The 25,673-nt window shown below is 48.2% G+C and overlaps 10 protein-coding genes across 10 annotated transcripts; 7 read left to right on the forward strand and 3 right to left on the reverse strand.

The window, feature by feature from the left end:
- Positions 1-29: 29 nt before the first annotated feature.
- TRUGW13939_03216 (uncharacterized protein) lies at positions 30-851 on the reverse strand (the record flags this gene model as incomplete). The annotated part of the gene is made up of 2 exons (XM_035486401.1): positions 30-436; positions 506-851. The coding sequence occupies 2 exons, from the start codon at positions 849-851 to the stop codon at positions 30-32; spliced, it is 753 nt and encodes a 250-aa protein (XP_035342294.1).
- A 518-nt stretch (positions 852-1,369) lies between these two features.
- On the reverse strand, positions 1,370-2,823 carry TRUGW13939_03217 (uncharacterized protein; the record flags this gene model as incomplete). Its single annotated transcript, XM_035486402.1, has 3 exons — positions 1,370-1,590; positions 1,677-2,243; positions 2,292-2,823. The coding sequence occupies 3 exons, from the start codon at positions 2,821-2,823 to the stop codon at positions 1,370-1,372; spliced, it is 1,320 nt and encodes a 439-aa protein (XP_035342295.1).
- Positions 2,824-3,761: 938 nt separating this feature from the next.
- On the forward strand, positions 3,762-4,826 carry TRUGW13939_03218 (uncharacterized protein; the record flags this gene model as incomplete). The annotated part of the gene is made up of 2 exons (XM_035486403.1): positions 3,762-4,170; positions 4,246-4,826. 2 exons carry the CDS (start codon positions 3,762-3,764, stop codon positions 4,824-4,826), a joined length of 990 nt encoding a protein of 329 aa, XP_035342296.1.
- A 388-nt stretch (positions 4,827-5,214) lies between these two features.
- On the forward strand, positions 5,215-6,619 carry TRUGW13939_03219 (uncharacterized protein; the record flags this gene model as incomplete). The annotated part of the gene is made up of 4 exons (XM_035486404.1): positions 5,215-5,236; positions 5,292-5,313; positions 5,384-5,879; positions 5,951-6,619. The coding sequence occupies 4 exons, from the start codon at positions 5,215-5,217 to the stop codon at positions 6,617-6,619; spliced, it is 1,209 nt and encodes a 402-aa protein (XP_035342297.1).
- A 564-nt stretch (positions 6,620-7,183) lies between these two features.
- TRUGW13939_03220 (uncharacterized protein) lies at positions 7,184-7,903 on the reverse strand (the record flags this gene model as incomplete). The annotated part of the gene is made up of 4 exons (XM_035486405.1): positions 7,184-7,462; positions 7,522-7,596; positions 7,762-7,800; positions 7,874-7,903. The coding sequence occupies 4 exons, from the start codon at positions 7,901-7,903 to the stop codon at positions 7,184-7,186; spliced, it is 423 nt and encodes a 140-aa protein (XP_035342298.1).
- An 842-nt stretch (positions 7,904-8,745) lies between these two features.
- On the forward strand, positions 8,746-9,188 carry TRUGW13939_03221 (uncharacterized protein; the record flags this gene model as incomplete). The annotated part of the gene is made up of 2 exons (XM_035486406.1): positions 8,746-8,779; positions 8,842-9,188. 2 exons carry the CDS (start codon positions 8,746-8,748, stop codon positions 9,186-9,188), a joined length of 381 nt encoding a protein of 126 aa, XP_035342299.1.
- Positions 9,189-10,949: 1,761 nt separating this feature from the next.
- Positions 10,950-13,467, forward strand: TRUGW13939_03222 (uncharacterized protein; the record flags this gene model as incomplete). The annotated part of the gene is made up of 4 exons (XM_035486407.1): positions 10,950-11,042; positions 11,100-11,742; positions 11,794-13,226; positions 13,300-13,467. 4 exons carry the CDS (start codon positions 10,950-10,952, stop codon positions 13,465-13,467), a joined length of 2,337 nt encoding a protein of 778 aa, XP_035342300.1.
- A 1,165-nt stretch (positions 13,468-14,632) lies between these two features.
- On the forward strand, positions 14,633-18,361 carry TRUGW13939_03223 (uncharacterized protein; the record flags this gene model as incomplete). The annotated part of the gene is made up of 12 exons (XM_035486408.1): positions 14,633-15,472; positions 15,533-16,002; positions 16,057-16,112; positions 16,165-16,346; positions 16,399-16,598; positions 16,654-16,680; positions 16,730-17,108; positions 17,164-17,245; positions 17,310-17,368; positions 17,425-17,647; positions 17,715-17,927; positions 18,012-18,361. 12 exons carry the CDS (start codon positions 14,633-14,635, stop codon positions 18,359-18,361), a joined length of 3,081 nt encoding a protein of 1,026 aa, XP_035342301.1.
- A 2,843-nt stretch (positions 18,362-21,204) lies between these two features.
- Positions 21,205-23,283, forward strand: TRUGW13939_03224 (uncharacterized protein; the record flags this gene model as incomplete). Its single annotated transcript, XM_035486409.1, has 1 exon — positions 21,205-23,283. The coding sequence occupies one exon, from the start codon at positions 21,205-21,207 to the stop codon at positions 23,281-23,283; it is 2,079 nt and encodes a 692-aa protein (XP_035342302.1).
- Positions 23,284-23,906: 623 nt separating this feature from the next.
- On the forward strand, positions 23,907-25,129 carry TRUGW13939_03225 (uncharacterized protein; the record flags this gene model as incomplete). The annotated part of the gene is made up of 2 exons (XM_035486410.1): positions 23,907-24,337; positions 24,400-25,129. Coding segments are annotated over 2 exons (1,161 nt in total), but the record flags the coding sequence as incomplete, so codon positions are not given.
- Between the last annotated feature and the right edge of the window lie 544 nt (positions 25,130-25,673).

Genomic DNA, 25,673 nt, shown 5'->3' on the forward strand with positions numbered 1-25,673 from the left:
AGCTTTTCTTTTTTTAAGTGTCTTCGTATCTATCTCGCCGCAGATTCATTCCTCTCCACCAAATCACCTACACCCAGTCCCCTACCGACCTTGACGCGAACCATCTTCTCCTTCTCCTTGTCTTCACCATTCTTTCCAAGATCGCCCACGGGTTCGCCCTCATCTGCATGCTCATCATCCCCATCCTTCTTTTCCTCGGCAGCAGCCGCGGCAGCAGCAGCAGCATCTTCTTTGTCTACTTCAGTCCAGTCCAGCCACATAGACTTGAGATCGAGATGCATGGCATACGCATCCTCGCCATCCGCATAGTATTTGCTCTCGATTTTTTCAACCTCGAAGCCCAGCGTGTCGCGGTACAGGCGCAGCGCAGCGTTGTTGGAGACACGCACGTGCAGGGAGACGTAGTGCGCGCGATGGGACTCGGCCATTGCGCGTTCTGGACGTGCATTAATTTTAGCATTAAATAAAGAAATATAAAAAAAAAAAAAGGGGGAGGGAAACTTACGGCTCATCCGCATCAACCTCTCTGCAATCCCCAACCGGCGATGCGTGCGCATCACACTCAAACTCGTAATATGCCCATGCGCCATCCCATCCGAGGGCTCTTCTTCCATCTTGGCCAGCACATACCCGACAACCTTGGGATAAGAATGGTCATAGCCCCGTCCATTGCCGTAACCACCCTTGGGTCGTACTACGGCGACGAAGCTGAGTTGCGGCCATGTGAGCGCGTGGTACAGGTAGTACTTGAGAAAGTAGTTTTCGGGCAGGTTGGTGATGTTGCAGGTTTGCACCGAGGGGAGCAGGTTGATGTATGAAGGAAAAGAAGAGAGGGGGAGGATGTCGACCATTTTGTCTCCTTCTTTCTGTCTATCTGTGTACTATGTCTGTTTGATCTCGACGGGAAAAAAAGGCTTTCGGTGGTGTTTCGGAGCGGGGTTCGTTGGTTCTGGCAATTGGCCGCGGATAGGGTTTTGTTTGGTGGGTTTCTGTACTGTAGACGTACTGTTACTTTTTTTTTGTGGCCGTCTATGCGAGAGAATGAATGTGGTAGACGCTCGAGGGTGTCGCTGGGTATATTAGGTGCTGGTGTCGCCAGATCTGTTGTCTTGACGATGCGGGACGGCGCCGAGCGGAGCTGCTTGAACACCTGACTAGCACGGGACCGGCGCTTAGGGTTTAGGGTGCGGTGGTACAAATAAGATCAAAGGAACAATAAATATGTTAATAATGTGTTCATATTACTAAATACAGTAATTATTCAATTGCTGTCGTAGCTGCTAATTAAAAGACCGCCAACTCCATCAACACCTGGATAATGAAAATCGCTCGCAACGTGAGGTATCATAAAGCCGAGTTATATGCAAAATCACATCAAAGTCAGAATAATACTGACTGTAATCGCCATCAACACAACAGTCATTTTGTCAAGAGGGCTTGACACGGACGCCGCCGAAGTGTCGCTTCCACAGCAATGGCCGTTATAGGTGACGTTGTTCATCTGCGCAGCGACCTCGAAAACGGAGCCATTGGTGCTGCCTTCGTTGTAGTAGTCAACTAGAAGAAAGTTTGGAGGCCGGTTCCAGTCATCTGTTAAAAAACGTAAGCACATTGTCAATATTGCAACAAAAATCAAAACTTGCCTGTGCAGTTTCTTGCCATGCTGCCAAGGCTACCAAAACCGGAGACAGCGTTGGTCTCATTTATCACGGCTGTGTTGGGCACGAGCAAATCTGCGCCGGCAAAAGAAACTTCCAGGTTGAGGTTGTGATTGGCCATGTATAAACGATTTTTGGCATCCGCCGAATCTAGATTTGGCGGTCTCTGGACGGTGCAGGGAAAGTTACGGTCCGTTGGCGAAAACGTCGTCTCCCACAATTGACTGAACTCGTCTAGGATATAGGGGACGGCAGTCTGGTTGGCCTGGTAGTCCATGAAGACGATGGCTCGTTTGCCAGTCAGGATCAAATTGGACAGTGTTGGCCAATCATCCAAGCCCATCGGGACTTTGGGTGGCAAGTAGACGTATTTGGACAAGCCTGAGTTGATAATAGGGTCGGTGAAATTGCCGACTGGAACCAGGTCGAAATTGCCCATCACGATAGAAATCACTTCGTACGGATTTTGCTGTAGCCATTGGACAACGGTAGTCAAGTAGGCTTCGAGGGTTCCAACATTCAGCAAGGAGCACGAAGTATGGCAAAGGTACATGGTGTTGTTTTGGTAGTGGGCTTGGAATTGAACTAAGGCATTGTTAGACAAGCTACATCAGAACGGAGAAGAAAGCGTACGCATGCGAATGCCATCATTCAGCTGGGTTGTTACTGGGTACTGCTGATTGGAAGCGAGATTGCCCTTTCGGTCAAAGGGACTGTTATGAGCGGTCACAAAGGTGATGTTGGAGTAGCTGCGATCGCAAAACTCGACATATCCGTTGCAAGGCTGGGTGTTTGTGGCCGACGGGATGGCCGAAGTGGCTGTACCCGATACTGTTGCATTGGATGTGCTCTGGCTACCGACAAGCACGGTCTTTGTGTCTGAAGAAGTAGAACTCTCGGAAGCGTTGCCCTTGGATGCGGTGGGAATTGCGGTTATGGACCCGGTGGTGGGCACGGTCGTTGTGGCTGTGACGGATTCATAGGTGACTGATCCGGTCGCGACATCGATGCTCATGGGATCTCTGGTGCCTTGGATGGTAAGAACCGTCCCACCAGCGGCTGTGGTGGTTAGGCTGGTAGCAGCATCAGTCGCAGAATCGGCAGCAGTATCGGCAGCAGCAGAGACGACAGCCAGCAGAGCTGGAGCGACCCATAGGGACCGCATCTTTTCTCAGATCGAGATAGACAGACAAGCAGGCAGGGGTGAATATGGAAAGGAAAAAAGACAAACACCAAGGCGTGTAGGCGAAGACAGCGGTGGAGGAGTGGTTCTGGAAAAAAACAAGGCCGTGATAGAAGAAGAAAGCGCTGGAGATCACGCGCTAGCAAGTCTTGGCAGGAGCGACCCTGGTTGACTATTTCTGGTGATCGGCCGATCTCCGTGGCCGCGTTTGCTCGATCAGCGTCGACTATTATTGATTGATATTGATTGATATTAATTAATATTGTTGTAGCTTGTGTCACTCGTCCAGCAGCGTAGGATCGAGTATTCCGCAAAGAATCACACTCCTATATCACGAGACACACCCTGTGGACAGGTCACGTACGAAGCAAAAGAAGCGCGAGCGAATACGATATGACGTCGAGTCCCAGCCACCAAGCCACCAAACCGCGCGCTGCAGTCTAGGCCCGAAAGCCTAAAGCACCGCCTGGAACTTTGGGCGGGAAAGCCCCTAAAGGGCCAAAACAGGTGCCTAACAGCGCCCTAACAGCCTGCAGCAAGGGCGATCGGGCACGCCACTCCCGCCGCAGTCACGATTGGCGCTGCTAGCGTGCCTAGCGGATCGGTCTGGCCCACCGCCTTCCGTCCCATTTGTTGCCTTTTCTGTCTCTTTTGGAAATTTTCCCATGATCAACCAGCCTGTATCCACTGCCAGCTGTGTGGCCGCGCATCATTGCCATATATTCTTTCGGACCCGTTTTGCTAGCGAGCTTGGCCGGCCAGGTTTCTCTGTCTTCGGTCTGTCTGCGGTCACTAAACAGATACTGCAGCTGGTCCAGGTCGGCCATGCTCGGTTGCCAAACCTACATGCTACTGCCAGACGTGTGAGAGACACCACTTCCAGTCTGCTACACTCACTTAGCTAGTTCTCTTCTGTCTCAATGGCCTCCGCTACCGAAGGAGAAACAGTCGGAGGAGAAACGGTGCAGGCCCAGAGACGCCATTCAACCGTCGTGTGGCATCGCGTCGTCCGCGCTCTCGTCTATCTACTGGCCTGGATCTTCCTCGTTCTGGTCTTGGTCGGAAACATCTCCAACAAACCCGTGCTTCGCGATACCTACTTTCTGAAACTCGACCTCTCCAACATCATCCCGGAGTCCGTCCCCAATGCCGTCTTTATCAACAGTATTGCCCGGACAATTGGCCTGCACGACTTTTATCAGGTCGGCGTGTGGAATTTCTGCGAGGGCTATGACGATTCCGGCATCACATCCTGCTCGCACCCCCAAACGCTGTACTGGTTTGACCCGGTCTCGATTTTGCTGAATGAACTGTTGTCTGGTGCAACAAGTACGGTTTTCCCCCTCCTTTCTTTCTTTCCTTGCTACGACCGAATTGAAAACTGACTGGGGTTTTTCTTGCTAGTTGCCTTGCCCTCTGATATCGGCAATGCCCTCGACATTGCTAAGATTGCTTCTCACTGGATGTTTGCCTTGTTTCTAGTTGGCACCATCCTGTGTTTTCTCGCTATTTTCATCACACCACTAGGCACCTCTTCGCGGCCTCCGCAGACCATAACCTCCGATACACGTACGAACGATGTGCTTCATCCTCACCACCGACCCAAGTTTATTTTCTTGTGGTCGCTGCCAATGGTGCTGTTCACGTTCATAATCGCGCTATTTACCATTGTCGCTTCGGCCGTTGCCACAGTCATGTACGTCATCTTCGCCCATGTCTTTACGAGCAGCGCCATCGACCTGAATGTCAAGGCCTATCTCGGGAAGCGCATGCTGGCTTTTATGTGGATTGCCTCGGCTTTTACCTTGATTGGATTCATTATCCAGCTGGCTTCTTGCTGCTGTGCCTGCTGCGGCGGTCGCAAGGCGCGCAAAGCGTTGCAGAACCAATCTGACTCGCGGGAGAAGAATTCCAATGGTCAGGACAGTGACGGGGCCAACGTTAAAAGACGATTTGGGTGGCGCAAGAACCGAGCTGAAGCATAGACGGGGCGTTTAATAGTGGTCATTATGTTTGCTTTTCATCGGCTGCAAGGGAGTTTGTATTGCAGACCGCATCAGGTTGGAGGGCACAAGATCTGCTTAGGCGATCTATGCCTTGGGACATGATAATACGATCTATAGACATTTCAATACTATTCAAGCATACTCATTGAGCAGCGATGTTTTCCCCCAATAATCTGTCGTACGTAGTAGTTATTTATGGCTCTGGCTCACCGCCTCGGGAGATTGCAACTGGCCTGGCCCGCGTAGTAGTGGGGCTCGACAACTTGGAGGCTCCGTTTCTCTGGCTCGCGCTTTCACCAGCAACTCGGCCCAATGCCATGTCCTCGACAATTGCACGCCATCAATTACCCCAACCCGCGCAAAGATAATGAGTGTTATTCTGTGTACAGGTGGGCGATGTTTCTTTTCCTAGTTCTGGGTCCTATAACTAACCGCGTGGCGCAGCGGGGTATGATCATACCATCCGGTACGTTTTAACTCGACTCCAGGAAGCAAAACAACAAAAGAAGAATACCATCTAACGAAAGGATATATAGTTTCTGGGAGGCACTTTCGGGAATATGTTCGCGCACGCTGCAGCACCCGGACTCCCAGGTCAACCGCCTCTGCATCACGCCAGACAAACGATACCTCGCAGCGGCCGGCCACACCAACGTCAAGCTCTACGACATCAAGTCATCCAACCCAAACCCAGTGATGAACTTTGAGGGCCACTCAAACAACATCACGGGAGTCGCGTTTCACTGCGAAGGAAGATGGATGGTCACCAGTTCAGAGGACTGCACCGTTAAAGTCTGGGACACGCGCTCCGGCGGCCTCCAGCGAAACTACGTCCACAAGGCGCCCGTCAACGATGTGGTTATTCATCCGAACCAGGGCGAGCTGATCAGCGGCGATCGCGCAGGTACGGTGCGTGTCTGGGACTTGGGAGATAGTGTCTGCACGCATCAATTGATACCGGAAGACGACGTGGCCGTGTCGAGTGTCAGCGTTGCCAGTGATGGTTCTCTGCTGTGCGCGGGCAACAAAAAGGTATTCAACATGACCCAGTTCATAGCAAGTTTGTGTGTGTGGCTAAAACAAGGTCTATTCTGGTTTATTAGGGCAACGTCTATATCTGGCGCATGATCCAAGATGCCAACGTCACACGAATCGTCCCCATCACCACCTTCCAAGCTCACAAGGACTACCTCACGCGAGTTTTGTTGTCGCCCGACGTCAAACATCTCGCCACCTGCTCTGCAGACCATACCGCCAAAATATGGAATCTCGACCCCCTGTACCCCCCTGCTGTCGCCGCCGCCGCCGCACCCCCGAGCGCATCCAAACTGAATAGCATCACCAAACCCAACGGGACATTGAGTAATGGCAGCGGCACGCCAGCCTCAGCAAGCTCACTCACACTACGAAGCGCCTCGAGCGACCTCGCCGCCAGCGACTTTAGCATGCTAGGCTCCCAAAGCCCAAACAGCGTCGCCGCCGCCGCCGCTGCTGCTGCCTCTGCACAGCAAGCAGCATTCCCTACACAACCGGACGGCCCACCCATGGACGAGACATCGCACACACTATTCCTCGAAACGACACTAGCAGGCCACCAGCGCTGGGTCTGGGACTGCGCGTTCTCGGCCGACTCGGCGTATCTCGTCACCGTTTCTAGTGACCATTACGCACGACTGTGGGAGTTGGCTTCTGGAACGATTATTCGGCAGTATAGTGGCCACCATCGTGGCTCGGTGTGTGTTGCGTTGAATGATTATTCGGAGCCTCGTTAAAAAGAAATACTCTCGGGAAATGGGTTTGCTTTTCTTACTTTCTTTGGTTTGGGTTGGAGTTTTTTTATATCATAGCAAGGCGTTTTTTTGAGGGAAATCCTGACTTTATGGGGGCGGATTAGTTAAATCCATGTTTTCATTCTGTTCCTTGGCCAATTGATATATAACAATGATCATGGTGGTATTTTGTAAGCACAACTTGACGTTCAAAAAATATATGTAATTTCTTTTAAGAGTACAGTTACTGTTACAGCTGCAATGTTATATTAACCAGTAGCTCCGTTGCTAATAAATAAACCAGTTGACATATAAAAAAAACAAAAGTAATAATATAAACAGTGAAGGGGAGAATCCAACATCACCGAAAAATCCACATCCACAGCCGGTCACAGATAAAAGAGGATGATCATCCAATATCAAACGCCTCGGGGGAATATCCTCACACACACACATACTACTGATACATCCCATGTTTTTTGACCGAAATATATAAGAAAATTGAAAATATCAGCCGTTCACAATTTTTTTTTTTTGTTGGGTATATTCTTCTTGGCTCAAAAAGAATTAACCCATGGCGAACCAGGTAACGCTGACAACAACGTCCAGACCCCGCTCTTCAGCTCCGGGGTACTTGAACGTCCACATGCCGTCCCGGTTCACGTCCCAGAAGGCGCCAGATGCAGAGTGCATGCCTCGCTTGCCGACTTCCTCGGAGCCTCCAGCGGCGGCTTTGTCGATGACGCCTTGCTGGACAATGGTGCTGTTTACCGTGAATCGGTAGGGCGGTGGGGTGGAGTTTTGGTCGGGGGTGGTTGCAACGATGAGGTCTTTTAAAACGGAGTTCTACATATGTGAGTAATAAGGCCCCCACTGTTTTTTTTTTGTTTCAGTGAGAGACATACAATGATTGCAGAGTTCCATGAGGCCACGAGGAGGTGGTCATAGCCTTCGGACGATTTCAGAGCGGCATCGCATGCCTGTTGCACAAAACACCGACGATCTCGTTAGCCATGACTTTTTCTTTTCTTGTCTAAACTTTCTGACTTTCTGCAACTCAACACCATTTCCTTTTTTTTTTTTTTGCCCTTGGAACACGGCGCATTTGTAGATGGTATCGATAAACAGGACTTTCAATGACGAACCTCAGTCGCAATCTTGGAGAGCTCAGCGGGAGGGACCGGCTGGAGAGAAGAAAAAAAAGTATTAACACGGGAATAAATTCAACAGCATCAGACGCGTCTTGGTTGAACCCACAAAGGCGGCAGGGCCAGACTCGACAGCCATATCGGTTTAAATATCGATGTAAACAATTGGTGTTTTGTGCCCTTGGACAACGATCAAAAACGCGCACGCGGAACTTGGCGTGGCGCGATTGTTATCTCGGTGGCTAAAGGGGGAGAGATTGTTAGTAGAGTTGATGTGGTGACAGTCGAAAGAAAATGCGGGGAGGGGGCTGCTTCACGGGATGGAACTTGGTTGGAGGATGGGACGGGGCAGCAGTTGATTAGACGGGGTCGAGTTTGGAGAGCGGAGAAAGGGACAGTACCTTTGCTGACCGCTGGTTAATTGGCGAGTTGAAGTCGAAGGCGCGTGGTTTCGGGGGAGGGTTTCGCTTCGCGTTGTTGTGTGCGTGTGGGAGTGTGTAGGGGGAGCAAGATGGTGTTTCGAAATGCAATGGCATTCGATCCCCAAAAGCTCCGTTCACCGGAGAGCGTATCGGCGCTAACCGAGTGTGGATAGCTGCTTATGTAACCGTAGCCAGCTCTAGCCGCAACGGGCTTAGTCCGCAAACGACTCCAATGGCGGGCAGCTCCGGCAGCACGTGAATGGCTGGCCGAATGCAGCGCTTCGGGCGGGGCTCCCAGAGCTTGCCTCTGGACCTCGACGCCTTCCTCAACGTACTTTCTTTCGTGTTGAGAGTATCTCTGAAGCTCGGTATATTATTAGCTTGGGTGGCAGCTGGTTTTTCTTGAATATATCATATTTACGGTACGTATTCTCTCAATTGGTTTCTAGAATCTAGCCGGAATCAGGGCATCTCGGCGTCGAGAGCTCGACAATGTCTGCTTCCATACTTCAGAGGAAATTGAAGAACTGATCGCATCAATTAGACTACAGACTACGCCATGTCTTCGCAGCCCCTCCTTCAGACTGCTCCCGGTATACCCCACAGATCACAAAATCCACCATCTCATCTTTTACTGATAAGAACGCAAAACCAGGCAAGCGCATCGCCCTCCCCACTCGTGTTGAGCCCAAGGTCTTCTTCGCCAATGAACGAACCTTCCTCTCATGGCTGAACTTCACCGTCATCCTCGGCGGCCTCGCTATCGGCCTTTTGAATTTCGGCGACCGCGTCGGCCGCATCTCGGCCGGCTTGTTCACCATCATCGCCATGGCCGCCATGATTTATGCGCTTTTTACCTTTCATTGGAGAGCGCAGAGTATACGGAAGCGTGGACAGAGCGGGTTTGATGACCGCTTTGGACCATCGGTGCTTGCTGTCGCCTTGCTGGCGGCTGTTATTGTCAACTTTATTCTCAGAATTCGGGAATCGGGCCGATCGTGAAAAAGAAAATGGCTGTTGTGTGTGGATACTTTTTTTTTTTTTTTGCAGAAATTGGAATATTGTTTTCCAGTCTATAGAATAGGGCGTGGGATTTCAATCCAAAAGAAACCGCCCGGTCGAAGCGAACGTTGTTGAAAAGTCGTCGAGTTCGCTAAATGTTGCCATATGATGTATTTCAATGTTGGGTCATTTGCATGTATTTATTTGGAGCTTAGGTTTGCCTTTTGATTATGAGAATTGATAAAGCCTGGCTTATTGGACATTATGAGAGAATTTACAAAGGCTGGGCCTTGTAATATATTAAAATATCAACCCCAAGAGCGGCGGAAACACGTCGTACCACATACCATCCTCAGAACCAACAGTATCTATATTCAGCAGGAACACCGGAAGAACATTGGACACAAATATTGAAACTCGGGTTCATCTACTTTTAGCTAGCGACAACGGAAATGCAAAGAATATCAATGGGGTTTCGCTAGTGCTGTATTGGAAGGGTTGTATACATTTCTGGCTCTGACTTGAGATGGGTATGCAATGGGTCCTTGAACGAGTCCATGATGGCAACAAGCTCATGGCTGCAAATATCTGGCTCATCTTGCTTTGTGAAATAGACTCTGAGTTGGTCCATATCCCCGTGGAATGCAGCTATTCGACTCACGTTACTCATTAACTACTACTCAACCGACAGAGACAGCCAATTCACTATGCTTATGAGCCGCCCCGTACATCAAGCCCTTCTTGCAAGCATCCTTGTCAATACTGGGGGACAGCTAAATCTTCTCATAGTAGTGATTAACGGCCATGCACTCGTGCCAGAGGAGGCAGTATTCGACAAAATCTTTGCCGTCGACATGACCCGGGGCGCTTGCTTGGAAATGCTGTTGAAGCCGCGGGTAAACGTATTATGACTCAGGGATATGCGAGACAATGGGTCCGTCTGGAACATTTGAAAGTGGCATGTCAGTATCTTGTTGCCAGAAATGGCTATGTATACACATTGCCTATCTAGAACTAGAGTTGGCAACACCGCTAACGGAGTACCTGCACACATGGGAGCCATGTTAAAGCTATGAGGATTAATTGTCGAACAGAGATAGCACAACAAAAGACAAGGGGCCGTACATTTCAGGCGAGAAATTTGGTAGTCAGGAGCTTCTAACTAACAAACCAACATTGAGAGAATCAACCAATTTATATGCATAACCACTATCTGATTAATGATGTATTTCATGCCCAAAACCTCTATATATTACATTTGCTTGATGAGTGATTGGCCCATTACGGAACTAAGTTTGTGGCGCTCCCGCTTTCTTTCCACGAGGAGAGACATCAAAGACATCTCCGAACCGGAAAACAATTCAAACTGAGCCATTGTGCTTTCTCTCTAGCATAAGTTTATTTGAAACAAGTGATATTTCTGGTAATTTAATTTCCAAGGGTTGAAATAGCCAAAGGTTTTCGCCGAAAGCGCTACTTGCCCATTCATCACGGTGACTCCTGTGAGCCGCCGAACATCGGACGATGTATGTTGAGAAATCGAATGGATCAACAGTCTTTCAGCTTGCTATCAACCCAGTCAAACGAGTTTCGTCGTGCTGACAATAGCCGACCATCGCACTGGTGAGATACTCTGAGATTGTGGAGCGATATGTTATAACGGCAATTATCTGGAGCTCGGCTTTTCTTTACACTCATCTTCTTTCTTCTCCTTTCCCAATCGCATAAAGACAGATCGTTCTCAGAAAAGATCAGCTCCTCATGTTGGCTTCTCGGCGGCTATTGCGCGTGGCTCGCACAGAGAGGGCTAGGTTTGGGCTGCGATACCTGGCTACAGCTCGTGAGAATGACAAGGTATAGACCCGCGCGCTCTTCAACATCACGCTTTCTGACATTAGATTACGCAAACAGGTTCGACAGAACAATTGGGAACATGGAACTTTTATCAACTACAAGAAAATGTCCGAGACCCTTGACGTTGTCCGGCAGCGCATCAACCGCCCACTGACGTACTCGGAAAAAGTCCTGTACGCTCACCTCGACGACCCTCGCCACCAGGAAATCGAGCGCGGTGTCTCTTACCTGAAGCTACGTCCTGACCGTGTCGCCTGTCAGGATGCAACCGCTCAAATGGCAATTCTCCAGTTCATGTCAGCCGACATGGACTCAGTCGCCAATCCCACCACCGTCCATTGTGACCATTTGATTGAAGCTCGGAACGGCGGCCCAGATGACCTTAGTCGCTCCAAGAGCACAAGCAAAGAGGTTTTTGAATTTCTATCTAGTGCATGCGCGAAATACAACATCGGATTCTGGGGTCCCGGTTCCGGTATCATTCACCAAACTCTCCTAGAGAACTACGTGTTCCCCGGTGGACTCCTCATTGGCACCGATTCGCACACTCCTAACGGCGGCGGCCTCGGCATGTGTGCTATTGGCGTTGGGGGAGCTGATGCCGTAGATGTTATGGTCGATCTTCCTTGGGAACTAAAGGCGCCCAAAGTAATCGGCGTTAACCTAGTTGGGCAATTGTCGGGGTGGGCTTCGCCGAAGGGTAAGTAAGCTATACATGATACAAAGTTCAACTAGCCAACCTGTGTTTTAGATGTCATTTTGAAAATCGCCGGTATGCTAACGGTGAAGGGTGGCACTGGTTCTATCGTTGAGTACACCGGCCCCGGCGTGGAGAGTATCTCCGCGACTGGCATGGCCACAATCTGTAACATGGGTGCAGAAATCGGCGCCACCACGTCCATGTTTCCTTTCAGCAATCAAATGTACGATTACCTCGTTGCCACTAAACGGAAATACGTTGGTGATTACGCTCGGGTGTACTCCAACATGCTTCGCAAGGACGAAGGAGCCGAGTACGACCAGCTCATCGAGATTGACCTCTCTAGTATAGAACCCCACGTCAATGGTCCCTTTACCCCTGACCTGGCGACTCCTATTTCCAAATTTGCAGACGCAGTAAGGTCCAATGGCTGGCCTTCTCAAGTGAAAGTTGGCCTGATCGGCTCATGCACCAATTCCTCTTACGAAGATATGAACCGCGCCGCCTCCATCGCTAGCCAGGCCCTGAGCCATGGTCTAGAAACCAAGGCCGCGCTGATGGTCACCCCGGGCTCTGAACAGATCCGCAGTACAATAGAGGAGGAGGGCCAGCTCAAGACCTTGGAGGCACTTGGCGGTCTTGCCCTGGCAAACGCTTGTGGGCCATGCTGCGGCCAGTGGGATCGTCAGGATGTCCAAAGAGGTGAACCGAACAGCATCATTTCCTCTTATAACCGTAATTTTACAGGCCGCAACGACGGAAACCCTAGCACTCATGGGTTTGTGGCATCTCCCGAAATCGTTGTTGCGATGAGCATTGCTGGCTCGTTGGAATTCAACCCTCTCAAAGATAAGTTGGAAGACAAGGATGGAAAAGAGTTTTTACTTTCTCCCCCGACTGGCGATACTCTCCCGAAGCAAGAATTTAAAACCAGCGAGGGGCTCTATCAAGCACCTCCCGAAAATCGCTCTGCTCTCTCGGTCAACATTTCCCCAGAGTCCGACCGTCTCCAGTTTCTTGAACCGTTTAAACCATGGGATGGAAATGATGCTCTATCTTGCCCCATATTGATCAAGACGCAAGGCAAAACTACTACAGACCACATTTCTATGGCTGGCCCTTGGTTGAAATATCGTGGCCATCTCGATAACATCTCGAACAACATGCTTATTGGCGCTGTCAGCGCAGCGGACGGGGCAATCAACAAGGTCAAGAACTGTTACACAGGCCAACACGATACAGTACCCTCTGTCGCTCGCCAGTATAAAGCAAAGGGCGTCAGATGGGTCGTTGTAGGCGAATGGAACTACGGCGAAGGCTCTTCGCGAGAACACGCAGCTCTTGAACCCCGCCACCTCGGTGGCCTTGCTATTGTCGCCCGCTCATTTGCTCGTATTCATGAGACCAACCTGAAAAAGCAAGGCATGCTTCCTCTCACATTTGTGAATCCTGACGATTACGATAAAATCAACGCAGATGACAAGGTAAGGCAATCGATGCATTAATTTAGTGAGCATTGTTGATGTCACATTGCTGATTACTCTACCCAACGTCTAGGTGGACATTCTTTGCACTCAACTTGAAATTTCTCATTCCTTGACGATGATTGTTCACCCCAAGGACGGAGAGTCCTTCCCGGTGCAGCTTTCTCATACCTTTAACGCCGCGCAGATCAAATGGTTCCAGGATGGAAGCGCTTTGAACACTATGGCAAAGCACTCTTGATAATGTTGACAGTCTCTAAGTCGATCCTGCTACGTTTTGCAGGTGGACTAGTTTGGAGAGATACGTGTAGCAGAAGAGCCATGATGGGTACTGTGAGGTTCACTTACCTTAGTCATAGCATTTAACATGTATCATTCTTAAGTGGGATGAGTTGCGAAGAATAAGTATTAAGTGGTCCAAAATAAAATCTTGATACAAAAATAGCTCCTCCTGAGAAACCACCTACTCCTTGCAACTCAAGACATGCAGGATACCTTTGTTCTGCTGCCATCGTTTGGCGTTCTCCCCTGCTCAAACATTCCATTGATACAAGTTTGCTCAAAGTGAGGTTGCAGATGTTGTATGTATTTGTCCAAGATATTATCCTTGGCCTCTTCTCAGGTCCAGTGCCGTTCAAGAATGATAGTTAGGGCATGGGAGATCACGCGCTTTTACGGATCGTTATTAACCACCCGTAAATTGCGACACATGGCAATCGGGCAATCGATCATATAGTGTTAGTAATTGATTGATCTCGTGTTGGAGTGGAGTTTCAAGTTTCGGTAATAGAGCCCCAATAATCCTACTGGAGGACTGGAAACTGGCGTATTGTATCAGACCAACATTCAACTAATTCGCTGTCAAGACCTCAACATAGATAGGTTCGATGAAGAACGTAAGCACTGCAATGGCGAAATTCCTCCTGCATTTTGTGAACTTCACTTCTCGCCCAGTCGTTCGTGTCTTTTAGGCTTGTGTCTAGGGTAAAATATGCAGGGGGTGACACTTCAGCATGTAGAATGGGGCGAAATATTGAGGGGTAGACAACCCCTCTGTCTACGCCGTATGCTATAATTAATAATGGCCATGATAATAGGTTACATTGTTACCATTTGCTCTGCCTGGGAGTGGGGTGTTAACCAAACATACAACTTGTTATTGGGCCGGCCCCAGCGTCTGCGCCGCATACCTGCATAAGTTGGGCGCTTAGAAGCATATTCTTTAGCTTTTTTGAATAAGAACTGCTCATTTCCGGACTCTGTTTTCTCTACTCTTTTTTTTCGATCTCCTTTTTGGTCCCAGTCTCTTTTTCCAAGGATTACCACAACGTTTATAAGCCACCGCGCTAATGGTTAGACGTGTACCGGGGACAAGTAGTCACGGGCGTGGTTCATCGCCGAGTACCATGGCAGGAAGCGAAATTTCAGACACAACTTCATCAAGCCTGGGTTATGGGGGCCATCATGATCCCGATTACCCTCTGCCGTCCATAGAAAGAGACATAACTCCAACGTCTGAAGGCAGTGGTAGCTCTCTGGCCTCACCAATCTATACCCCATCTAGTTCGCCTGGCCGTACTATAATCTCTGAGAGCTCTGGCTATGAGAGTCTAAATGGACATCTACAAACTCTAAGGTTAGGCTCACTAACGCCGCAGGCATCAACCTCCGGCTCAACAAACTCGACTGTTCAAGAGAGGTCAGGTACTTCGCCTACCCCATCGATTCGCGTCACCCCCACTCCATCTTCTTCTTTGATAAGCAGCAGAGGAACAGAAGATCTAGTCGAGGCTGTTGGTGCGTTGGAAATTGGTCATAGCCGTCAGCCAACCCAATCTCCAGAGCCGAACGACCTTCTGGCACACGCCTCTACAGCTACCACCACTAGGCAAAGTTTAAGTCGCCCTACCACACCATCACGACGCCGCCGATCTAGCTCTGGTATTGATCGATCGTCACACAAGGTAGAGGATGAGGAGCCTCCGCAGGTACTATTTTATGAAAGAGAGGTGCCAGCAATCCTGACCACGGCGAGGAATATTACTGCAAGGCTGGCTCAATTTTTATCAATATCGGATCTACATCAAGATCAGAATTCTCGCATTCAAAATGCATACCAGACAGCAATCAGATTAAGTACATTTCAACCGTCTTCTGTCCGCATAGTTGGATTTGTCGGGGATTCGGGTGTGGGCAAAAGCAGTCTGATCAACTCATTACTAGATAGAGCTGAATTCACACGTGCTGTAAGTCTTGAGTGGTCGATAACATTCATTGTTTACAGAACTGATGTTGGTGCGAAACAGAGCAATAGCGGTGCTGCTTGCACATGTGTGGTAACAGAATACCACTTCCATGATAGAGATGACTACTTCATTGAAATTGAATATTTTACGATGCAAGAACTCCGGCGTCAGTTTGAACAGCTTCTTGGAGCGTATCGACAACATAAGTTTCCAGAGTCACCGACTATGTCGGCCGCAGACCGCGAGGACCTCGGAAAAAATGCAGCTCTTGCACAAAGCACTTTTAGAGCAAGCTTCCGAAACAAATTGGATGATCACCCTGAGGTTCTTGATACTCTACCTTTTAGCGATGCCATTGATACAATGATGGGTTGGGTAGAGCAAGTGCTTCCAAGCTTAGGTACACAAGAAAACAGCCTGCGAGAGTCGTTCAGCGACATCAATCAGTGTTCCAATCGACTGACAGTCTTGGCTTCTGAGACGGACGAAAGAGATCAAGCATATTCCTGGCCTCTTATACGGAAATTGAAGTTAGTTTTGTATCTAATCATATAATCCAGACAACTAATATATAAGCATCTTAGGGTGTATCTGAGGTCACATATATTGAGCAGAGGACTTATTCTAGCTGACCTCCCAGGTGAGCACTCAGTGCAAAATATCAACTCTCATGCTGACTGATACATGTATAGGACTTCGGGATCTCAATTACGCACGTCAGAATGTCACCGAACGGTACGTCAGGCAATGCGACCTGGTATTCGCTATTGCAAGGATTGGTAGAGCGAAGTCAGATGCAGGAGTGAAGGAAGTGTTTCAATTAGCTCGTCAGGCTTCACTTCCCAACATCGCTGTAGTTTGTACGCAATCAGATGTAAGTGATCTATCTGGAACAAATCATTACAATATCACTAACACTCTAAAAGGCTATTGTACCGATCCAGACAAGAAAGGACTATCCCCGTGAAAGTAACCGGATTCTGGAAATAGAGCAAGACGTCTTGGACCAGAAGGGAATTCTCGCATCTCTCGAGCAGGAATACATCGACTTTGGCGACTTTCCTCCTACTTCGATGGAAGAGTCGCAAGATCGATTCGAGGTTCAACAGGAACGCGATAGGGCTTTGTGGGCTATCCATATCTAAATACTTGTTGGCCTTGAGTGCTTACTACCTTTGCAGGAAGTTGCTGAGTGAACTAGAATTTCAGTGAGATTATCCCATCATGAGAAGAAGAAAACTTCCCTAATCTGGACAGGTTGAGCCACTATATTATCAATATTCGAAATCGAGATGTTTCAAGCTATCTCCAGAGCCTATACAACAGTGATCTGAGAGAGGGAAACCTCAAGACATTCTGCATTAGCAATACCATATACTGGCAAGAGCGTGATAAGCCGACCCAAAAGGCCCTTCCCTTTCTTAACCTCAGCGGCATTATTGAACTGCGGCGCTATTGTATCGGCATAGTCGCCGAAAGTCATCTCAAAGAGACGATTAACTACATGAAACATGAGATTCCAACACTACTAAATTCGGTTCAAATTTGGATTGATGCTAGTTTGGGGGACGCCAATGCAGAAAGAAAGCAAGAAATCCTAAACACCGTGTCTGCTATTCAGCGGGAATTGGACGACGTAAGAAGCTTGCGAAATTCCATGAGAAATAATATCTGCTTACTTTGTCTTTTAGTTTGTTTCTCCTGTCTCTCGAATCAATGATATCTCACGCGAATTAGTAGCGAAATTCGAGAACCAGGTTGGGCAGTACATGAGTGGGTTATGACCAATAATGAACACCCACAATACCCTTTCACTTTTCTTACGAGATTCATTCAGGAGATCGAGCGCAGCAGTGGAGTGCTAGCGCGGGGCAAACAAGCTTGCTCTGGGAGTCGGTATTTCTTTCCTTTCATTCACCAAATGGCTTGGGGGCTCTTCTCACAGTCTTTAGTTCCATCACAGTTCATATGCTGCGTTTTGCCGGCATGACGGAACGTACAAAATAGGTGTACAAGGGGATCGATGTTGGAATGAAGAAGCCATGAGTTCAATGAAGGATGCTATGGAAGGAGTATGGAACGCATTTGATGGCGATGTCAAGTCATACCTCAATCAACAGTATAAATCGGTCGATGAGGTATTCAGGAATGTTCTCAGGGTTATACGTGCTAGTGGTAGGTCAACCACGGTCTTTTTCTTTTTTTATCATCTTCTATAGCTTTGTATTGATGCCAGCGATAGCGAATTCTGATCGCAACCTGCAAGCTGTGCTGAATTCTCTGACCTCAGCACTTATCCATCACCAAAGCCTGCTGTTATATGATATCGAAAACATTCTCGAGGATTTTGAAGAAGAGATGTTTACTGTCCAAACTGATTCCCTATCGCCTATCCGTACTTCAATTGTGGGACAAATCATGGCAGAAACTTACGGAAAAGCGAAGGTGGAATATGGTATGTTTTCATGCGCAACTCTCTCTCTCTCTCCCTAGAGTCTCGATCTGTTTTATATGAACTTTGTCCTCACACGGTCTTTAGGGAGGAGCAGCCATCTCCGCCAGAAAAAAATAATTGGATCCGGCTTCCACTCGCGAACCTTGTTCAACAACCATCGCAGACTTTTTAAGGCGCAGTTCCTCGCCATCTCTAATACACTACAGCAGACAATAAAGGATATAGTTTTCAAACAGTTCGCCCTGATTGGAGATGATCTGGCCACGTTAAGAAATGAAAATGCAGTCCAGGAAAGTGTGACAAATCCCGAATTTCGGATAGGTCTTGAAATAGAAGTTGCTAGAGCGAGAGAAGATCTGAGAAAAGCGGGGACAGCTATTCGTGATCTTATAGGAGATGGTTCGGTGTTGGAGGCTGCGCTGATGGAAGAGTGAGACTTGGCCGGAAATCATATTGGCAAAATTGGATTGTCACAATCGTCGTCTGTTGTAATGTGGAAATGACGTTGGAATTGGCTGTTACTAGCTCTTGTTCTCAGCGTTATTTCCACAGGCACTCATATTCTACTAATTTGTATGGTCTTGTTGCGTTTGATTAATACATGTATCTACTCCAAGATCCCGAAGCTTGATAAATCATATAGCAACTTGTTACTTTAAAAACAGTTCTACGTAATATGGTCATATATTCTGTTTGAAATCCTGCAGTCTAGGTTTAGTGTCATCTTAGTGTCATGCAGGGGGGGTTTCATAACATAGCCGCCTATGCCCTCCTTGGGTATAATAGTGTTGCCGAAGTTCACGATATGAAGCTATAAGAGGCGAGGATCTACATAAGCATTGGGTATCTATACAGCCACAAGCCCTAGGATCGAGACTAGCCTGTAGGTCGTTTACACAGATCTTAAGATTGTGCCTCACTGTGAAAATAGTTCACTTTAGACAGCGCAATGGTCGGACTATCCCCTATTGACAGATTCAAATCTGGTTAGAGATGTTTCAATGTAAGAGACATCTGGAAACTTGGAGTAAGAGGTATTTGTAATGGTTTGGGTTAGATACAGTTGACGTTAGTAATATATATATATTTATAATCGAAAAATAAACTTGAATCTTAGCTGGTTGATGTTTCAAAGACAGGGATGTATATATGTAGTTTAGATCTTAATGTATTGTCCATTAGGTAAGTACAGCTGTCCTCAAACTCTTCTTACTATCTTTTATTACACTTTTTTTATGTCACATCTTACTGATGTTTTAGCCTATAACTATACGCATTTTTGATTTTTATAGAAAATTATAGCAAAGGATTCTTCAAGGCTATAAATCCATAAAAGGGCGGTAGTACATGGGCGTTGCTACTCGGAATATTTTCCATGTAGATTCCGTTTCAGGTATTCGCCTACGCAACTAGTGGAGCCGTTGGTTGGAATAGAGTATTAAGAGCCGAATACTACTGTCTAACGCCATTTATTTTACTTTAAATTTTTTTAAAAAGAATTTAAAAAAAAAAAGAATAAAATAGAATAGCTCGTAATTTTTTTTCTTGCTGGTAGCATTTGAAATGGTAGAGTTGGTGAAACAGTCTATTCGGCTGACACCTGTAGTGTATCAAGCCAGGTAGTGGCACAGACCTATAGTCTAGACTCTAGCGTTGTACATGTACAAACTGGTTTGATTGGCTGCGGCCATTACAGCTTAATGTACACAACGTCCTTGGCCAGTTGGGGGTTTTTCTGCGATGAGGCTGCATCTGGGTGTTACAGATGGCTAGACTGCATTGGGAATTCTGTTCGGGTATGATTGAAATTTGCGAATCAGAGGGTAGTACTATAAAGTTGATATTTAACTATATATATATATACATATCAATATAAATACCTACATATATTCACACATAAATCTGTATAGATAAACAAAAAAGGCATTAAACAATCCATAAAGAGTATTCCATGTACTAGTAAATCAGAAATATGGAGACTAAAAATACGAGTCAAGCGACCCACTATGCGGAGATCCGAGACGTGAGCTGGACTGAGCTGGACCCACCCGCTAGTTGCAGGGCTTGACGCCTTGCATCATCCCCGTCACTTCTTGTCTCACGGTGAGTCATTCTCCTATTCTCCTGTTTTCTCTGCAAGTACAATAAAATATCATATAATAATATATAGTACGATAAAGTAAACTAAATAAATAAAATAAACTATAAAATTAAATAGAAAAAATAGAAAACATAAAATAAAATAAAATACAAAAGTGAAGGAAAAGCGCAGAGACAGGCTTATCGCCGGGCGCGGGCCAGTCACAACTGGCGCCGCGCAGTCTCAGCGTCATCCCTTTCCTTATTAATATTATTAATGATTAATCTCGTCATTCTCGAGCTGATCCTCGCTCTCTCCCCTTGTTTGTTGTTTGTTCCCCCATTTTGCGGTGCTTTGCTGTCCTGATTACCTGTTTATTTTATTATATTATTATTTTATTAGGGAATATTTGTTAGTAACAAACATTTCCAATCCTGGCCCCAAACCCCCTTTCTCTCCTCCTTCTCTTCCTCTTTCTATTCTCCCTCTTCTGCCACTTTCTGCCTCCTTCCGCGACCTTCCACTCTCCCCCCCCTTCCTTCCTTCCCGGCAGCACGGTACACCTTCCGCTGCTCCCTCCACTGGCACTAACCGCGGTGGGCCGTGGCAATTCCAGAACCTGCGCTCCTTCCTTCCGCTACGCCTGTACCTAACAGGTAGCCTCCTTCCTGTTCCCGGCCCGACACGTCCTGTCTCGTCCGTGCTCCTGCCTTGTGTTCAGCCTGGGCCTTTGTCCGTTTGTTCGCGACGTGGTCTCCTTCTCTCCTTCTTTCTTTCTTTCTCCCCTGTACAACAAACAACACTCTCACCACACAACACACCCTCCACCTGTCTCTCTCTCAGACGCCAACCGGTATTCGATTTATTCGGAGCCGAGTCAACCAGCCCACTCACCCTCTTGCTCCTGCGCGCATCGCATCGCATCGCATCGCATCGCCCGTCTTGCACGTGAAGTTTTGCGCCCACGCTCCTGCTTGTCTACTGCCCAGACAAGGCTGCTGCTCTGCAACGCAACCCGGCTGCTTCCGGTCTCTGCCTATCCATATTCTCTCTGCCACCACAGCCGGCGCTCTGACGTCGTCAGAGAACTCCGATGGGTCTTGGGTTCGCGCGCGCGCTGACAGATATCCGCTACTGAGTGGGCCGATCGAACCCTCAGCCAAAATAGAGACAAACGCGGCTCCGGCAGACGCCCAGATGGCGTTGTCGCAAGGCATCTACCGTTTGTTACCCTGGACATCTAGCTTGGGCGGAAACAAAGTCATGGCCGAAATGCTGGTGACTCCCAACCAACACCAGTCTCCTATGGTACTACCGCCGACGCTGAAACGCAAACGAGACGACAACCAGCTGCTCGTTCCCCCGGGTGAAGTGCCCCCAACGAAGCGTCGACTTACGAATACGGACACAGTGAATGTCAACTACAGTAACAGTACCATAAACCCGACGCCCGGACAAATGCCTGACGACAGCCACCCTTCGAACCCAACGTCGACCGGCCCTAATCAGACCATTCCTGAATCGACGTGGTCTGGTGCTGATAACCAAGAAGCGCCGCAACAAGACAAACACACTCCAAAGCCAAAAAATATGGAAATCGACGCTTTACGCCAGTCGGTGGATGCGCAACTGAGTCTGGAGGTACTTCTCAAGCACGACGAACTTCGTCTCATTGACCAGGAAATCGCCAAATGCCAGGTCGCTCTGGAACAACTGCGTCGATGCGCTGAAATCCCATACCCTTCTTCAGCCCTGACGGGGTTATCGCAGTCGGTCAGCAGTGGCGTAGGGCACGCCATCCCGTACGTCGGAAGCGGCCCGTCTCCTACATCGCCATCGCCCTGGGGTGTTGTCGACGGTCCCTATTCTCGCCACTACTCCAAATGGTTGTTGCCTGATCCGCGGTTTGACGGTGGCGAAATTTCGCCCGCTCCCATGTCCAACTATGGATACTCTACAAGGGGAGCTGCCGATCACGGCCATCTTGCAGGCAAATCAGCTCGTGCCCAACGAGGCAGCGTTAGCACCAGGTTGCAATCTCTACCCACCGGGTATCCGCCACCCAAGGATAAAGCTGGTCCGATGATGATCAAACGCAAGAGTGATAACCAGATGGTCAAACTAGTGTGTATCGACTGCCGAAGATACGATTTCTCTAGCACCCAGGGTTTTATCAATCACTGTCGTATCGCACACAGCCGTACTTTTGCCAGCCACGAAGCGGCTGCCGAGGCATGCGGAGAATCGGTGAATGTGGATGAGGCTGGCGCCGTGGTCGGTGGCCCTCCAGAGCCAACGCCAACCAGCACAGCTGTTCCTGGCTATGTCCATCCCTTAATCCGGACTGCACCTGCTATCGATCGAACATTCAAAGATAACAAATCCAAGCAATCGACTACCCCTCGGAACCCACCAAACCAGAAAAATACAGCCATAGGTGCAGCCGCTACTGGATCCCCTTTCAGGAAACGTGCTTTTGGAGTATCAAACTCTTCCTTTATTGCGTCGCCTGCTGCGCCCCACCTGTCTTCATTTTTGGCCGATATGGGTTCGGGTTTGAACCTGGGCGAGATCGTGGGCGATGCCAAGACCACCGTGGACATGAGCACATGTGTATCTGAAAGCGAGTCGGACGATGAGGCCGACGGCGTAACACCTGTCACTGAGAGTCGGCCGCTGCAAGGAGCGCGTTTACCGGCTCGCACCACCATGCCTCAGGCTGCGTCCCAGCGGCCTACCAGCAGTAAAGGCCACGAGACGACGCGCAGTGTGAATACGTCTCGCAACATCGCTACTCCTTCGAAAATGGCCACCTATGTATCTCCGTATCCTCCCTCCTCGAAAACACCGGGACCACTGCAGCTCAATGGGGCGCATGCTTTGGACCCGATGGATATTGGAGAGAATCTGAGCCCTCACACTGTCGAGTCAAACCAGGCCCCTAGTTTGGTTAGTGACGATGAAGATGAGTTTGAGGCAGCTTCGGACTCGGAGAGCCTGAGTCTGAGCTCATCAGAAGCTGGACATGAGGATGAGGAAATCGATGACATCGAAGTAGAGGACGATGAAGGCACTGCAACACCGACAGCCACGGAGCCGAACGCCGACGTCATGACCAGCCTGAAACGGGGTCATGGCAAGAAAGGCGACCGACTTCTTGCACCTGCAATCGTCTCTTTAAACCGAGGCAAAGAGGGTCGCCGGGTGAATTTTGTGAAAGACCCAGCCAGTTCACCATCCAAGTCCAAGAAGGATCCCAACTCTAAACAAGGCTGATATGATAGCATGGCCTGTTGTTTCTATTCAGCGTACAATGTTTGTTTATTTTTTTTCTTTACAAATACTAGTTCGCCGGGCATTGTGGACCAAGAGCAATGGCTTTGATTTTATACATACTTGGCAAATCTCCTTTCATTGACTGTGTTAGTTTTATTTATTTTTGATCTGGTGATTGTTGGAGAGTGGGTCGAGGAGATCTGCTGTTTTTGGCACCCAGTGTTATGATTATGATATGTTTAATCCACTGCTTTGCAGTTTATTCTAATTACTATCTCATTCCTTTAGAAAATAAGTACTAAGTAGTTAGTGTTGGTGATTGATAAAAAAATGGCAGAATTACACCGCATACTTATCTACTGAGCTGGCCATTGGTTGAACTTTACACCGCCTCCAAAAATTTCCGGCAAAATAAAACACCTGCCTCTTTTTTTCTTCCACTTTTTTGACTTGGTCGATCAATTGATAAACTCTGTCTTTGGCTTCCGTGGCTTGGACATTAATTAGTCAATCTGCCAGCTGAATGTCCAAGGTGTAAAATACAACACGTCGGAATTGCGAATTTAAGAGCTGTCAATTCGAGACGCTCAACCGATCGATCGACCAGTATCAATTTTTGACAGCTATCCAACTATCCATTTCCAAGATACAAGCAGGAAAAAAAGAAACAGAAAAAAAAAAAAGACAAAATGTCTACCTTCCCCTCATTCGCCTCATGGGACATGACGCGTGCGACCTTCGCACAGCTCCTCGATTGCTACCCTGCAACACTCCGCGAAAGCTGCAAGCGCCAGCAGATCGCGACCGCGGAACGAAAACACAGAAAACACCCGGAGCGGATGAACTACGACAATCCGGCGTTTGACAAGGAGGCTGACGCGGTGGTTGAGCTGGACCGATGGCGGTATGGCAAGCTGCCGCAGAAGGTGAGGAATCGAACTTCAACGAAAGAAGATGAGGAGAAGGATAGTAACCACACACTCAAACCAGGGGAGGAGTATGAGGGGATGTTCATGCACAAGGATGAGATGATTAAGTTGTTGGATTGGAAGCTGTGAGAATCATACTTAATAATATATCGTGAAAGGGTTTGTTTTGCTAAGTATTCTGGTCTAGAAAACGCGGCCGTTTCCGTCCTCAATTGGGCGGCATGATCAAAACCAACAAGCCAGCGGTACTACGCAAGGCGACGGCAGATGCCTACAAAGCCATTGTTGACAAAAAACCTTCTTCCGATTCCATAGAGGAGACATTTCCCAAGACGAGTCTTGATACGCTGACCACCCCCCTGCGCGCCGTCGGACCGGCAATGGCATCTCTCATTCTCGCTGTCGGCACAGAAGGCAACGCAAATGAGATCCCTTTTTACAGTGATGAGCTGTTCCTCTGGCTCTGCGTCGATTGGTTCCCTTGCTCAGAGAAAAACCGATCCAACTACAAAAAGGCCGCGCGTTTGGTCCGAGCAGACGGCAGTGGATTGAATCTCAAGTACAGTATGCTCGAGTACCGGCAACTATTTGAAGAAGTCACCAAGTTGCGCGAACGAATCAATAGCGATGAAGAAAAAGCCAAAAGCGAAAACGATGATGATGGGCGTGAGTTTACGGCCACCGATATGGATCGTGTTGCCTATGTGCTTCAGCATCTAGCTGCGTCAAATTTCCCTGATGCCGCGGAGATTGCGAAAAAGGATAAAGAGACCAAGCAGGAAGCGCAGCAGCAGAAGAAAGATGATGAAGATGATGATGAAGAAGCGGAGATTCTTGGAGTGAGCAAGCCGCAAACGGGGAAGAAGCGGAAAGCAGGCTGGGACAAGAGGGGAAAGACCAAGAAGGTGAAGAAATGAGTAACTTTCTTTTTCTTAAAAAAACAAAAGAAAAGAGAAAAAAAAAAGTCATTTTTGAGAGTATTTTTACAAGATCGAACGTGAGGTCAAATTATTGATGGAATAAAACTGCCAGGAGCCATATTATCAATAAAGCGGAACTGTAGGGAGTAATGGGATGCTGTTAATAATCTCTGCCTAACGTTTGAAGACAATGCCCTCCCTAATGGCAAGATTCTCCCGGTTTGCAGGCAGACGGGCCCTGGTAGGAACCAGGAACCACGCTATGCTAACAGGGGGAAATATCTATTATGGAATGTTATGATGATACTATTCTTAGTATGGGCCGAGCGGGACGCTAACCGTGGATCGCTCGGGTGGGGCGATGGTTATGCATATCTAGCTTAATTTCATTTCCTCTCCCTTTTCGACCTTATCCAGTTGCTGTGTCGTTTGCAAAGGCTAATACTAATCAAATCAGAAGTTTAGAGCGTGTTGAATAGCATATACTGCAGTATATCCTTGGATCTACCATCAGACTTTAGAATATAGAGAACAGGAGGGC

The sequence above is a fragment of the Talaromyces rugulosus genome, chromosome II (assembly GCF_013368755.1).
Source record: "Talaromyces rugulosus chromosome II, complete sequence".
Lineage (NCBI taxonomy): Eukaryota > Fungi > Ascomycota > Eurotiomycetes > Eurotiales > Trichocomaceae > Talaromyces > Talaromyces rugulosus.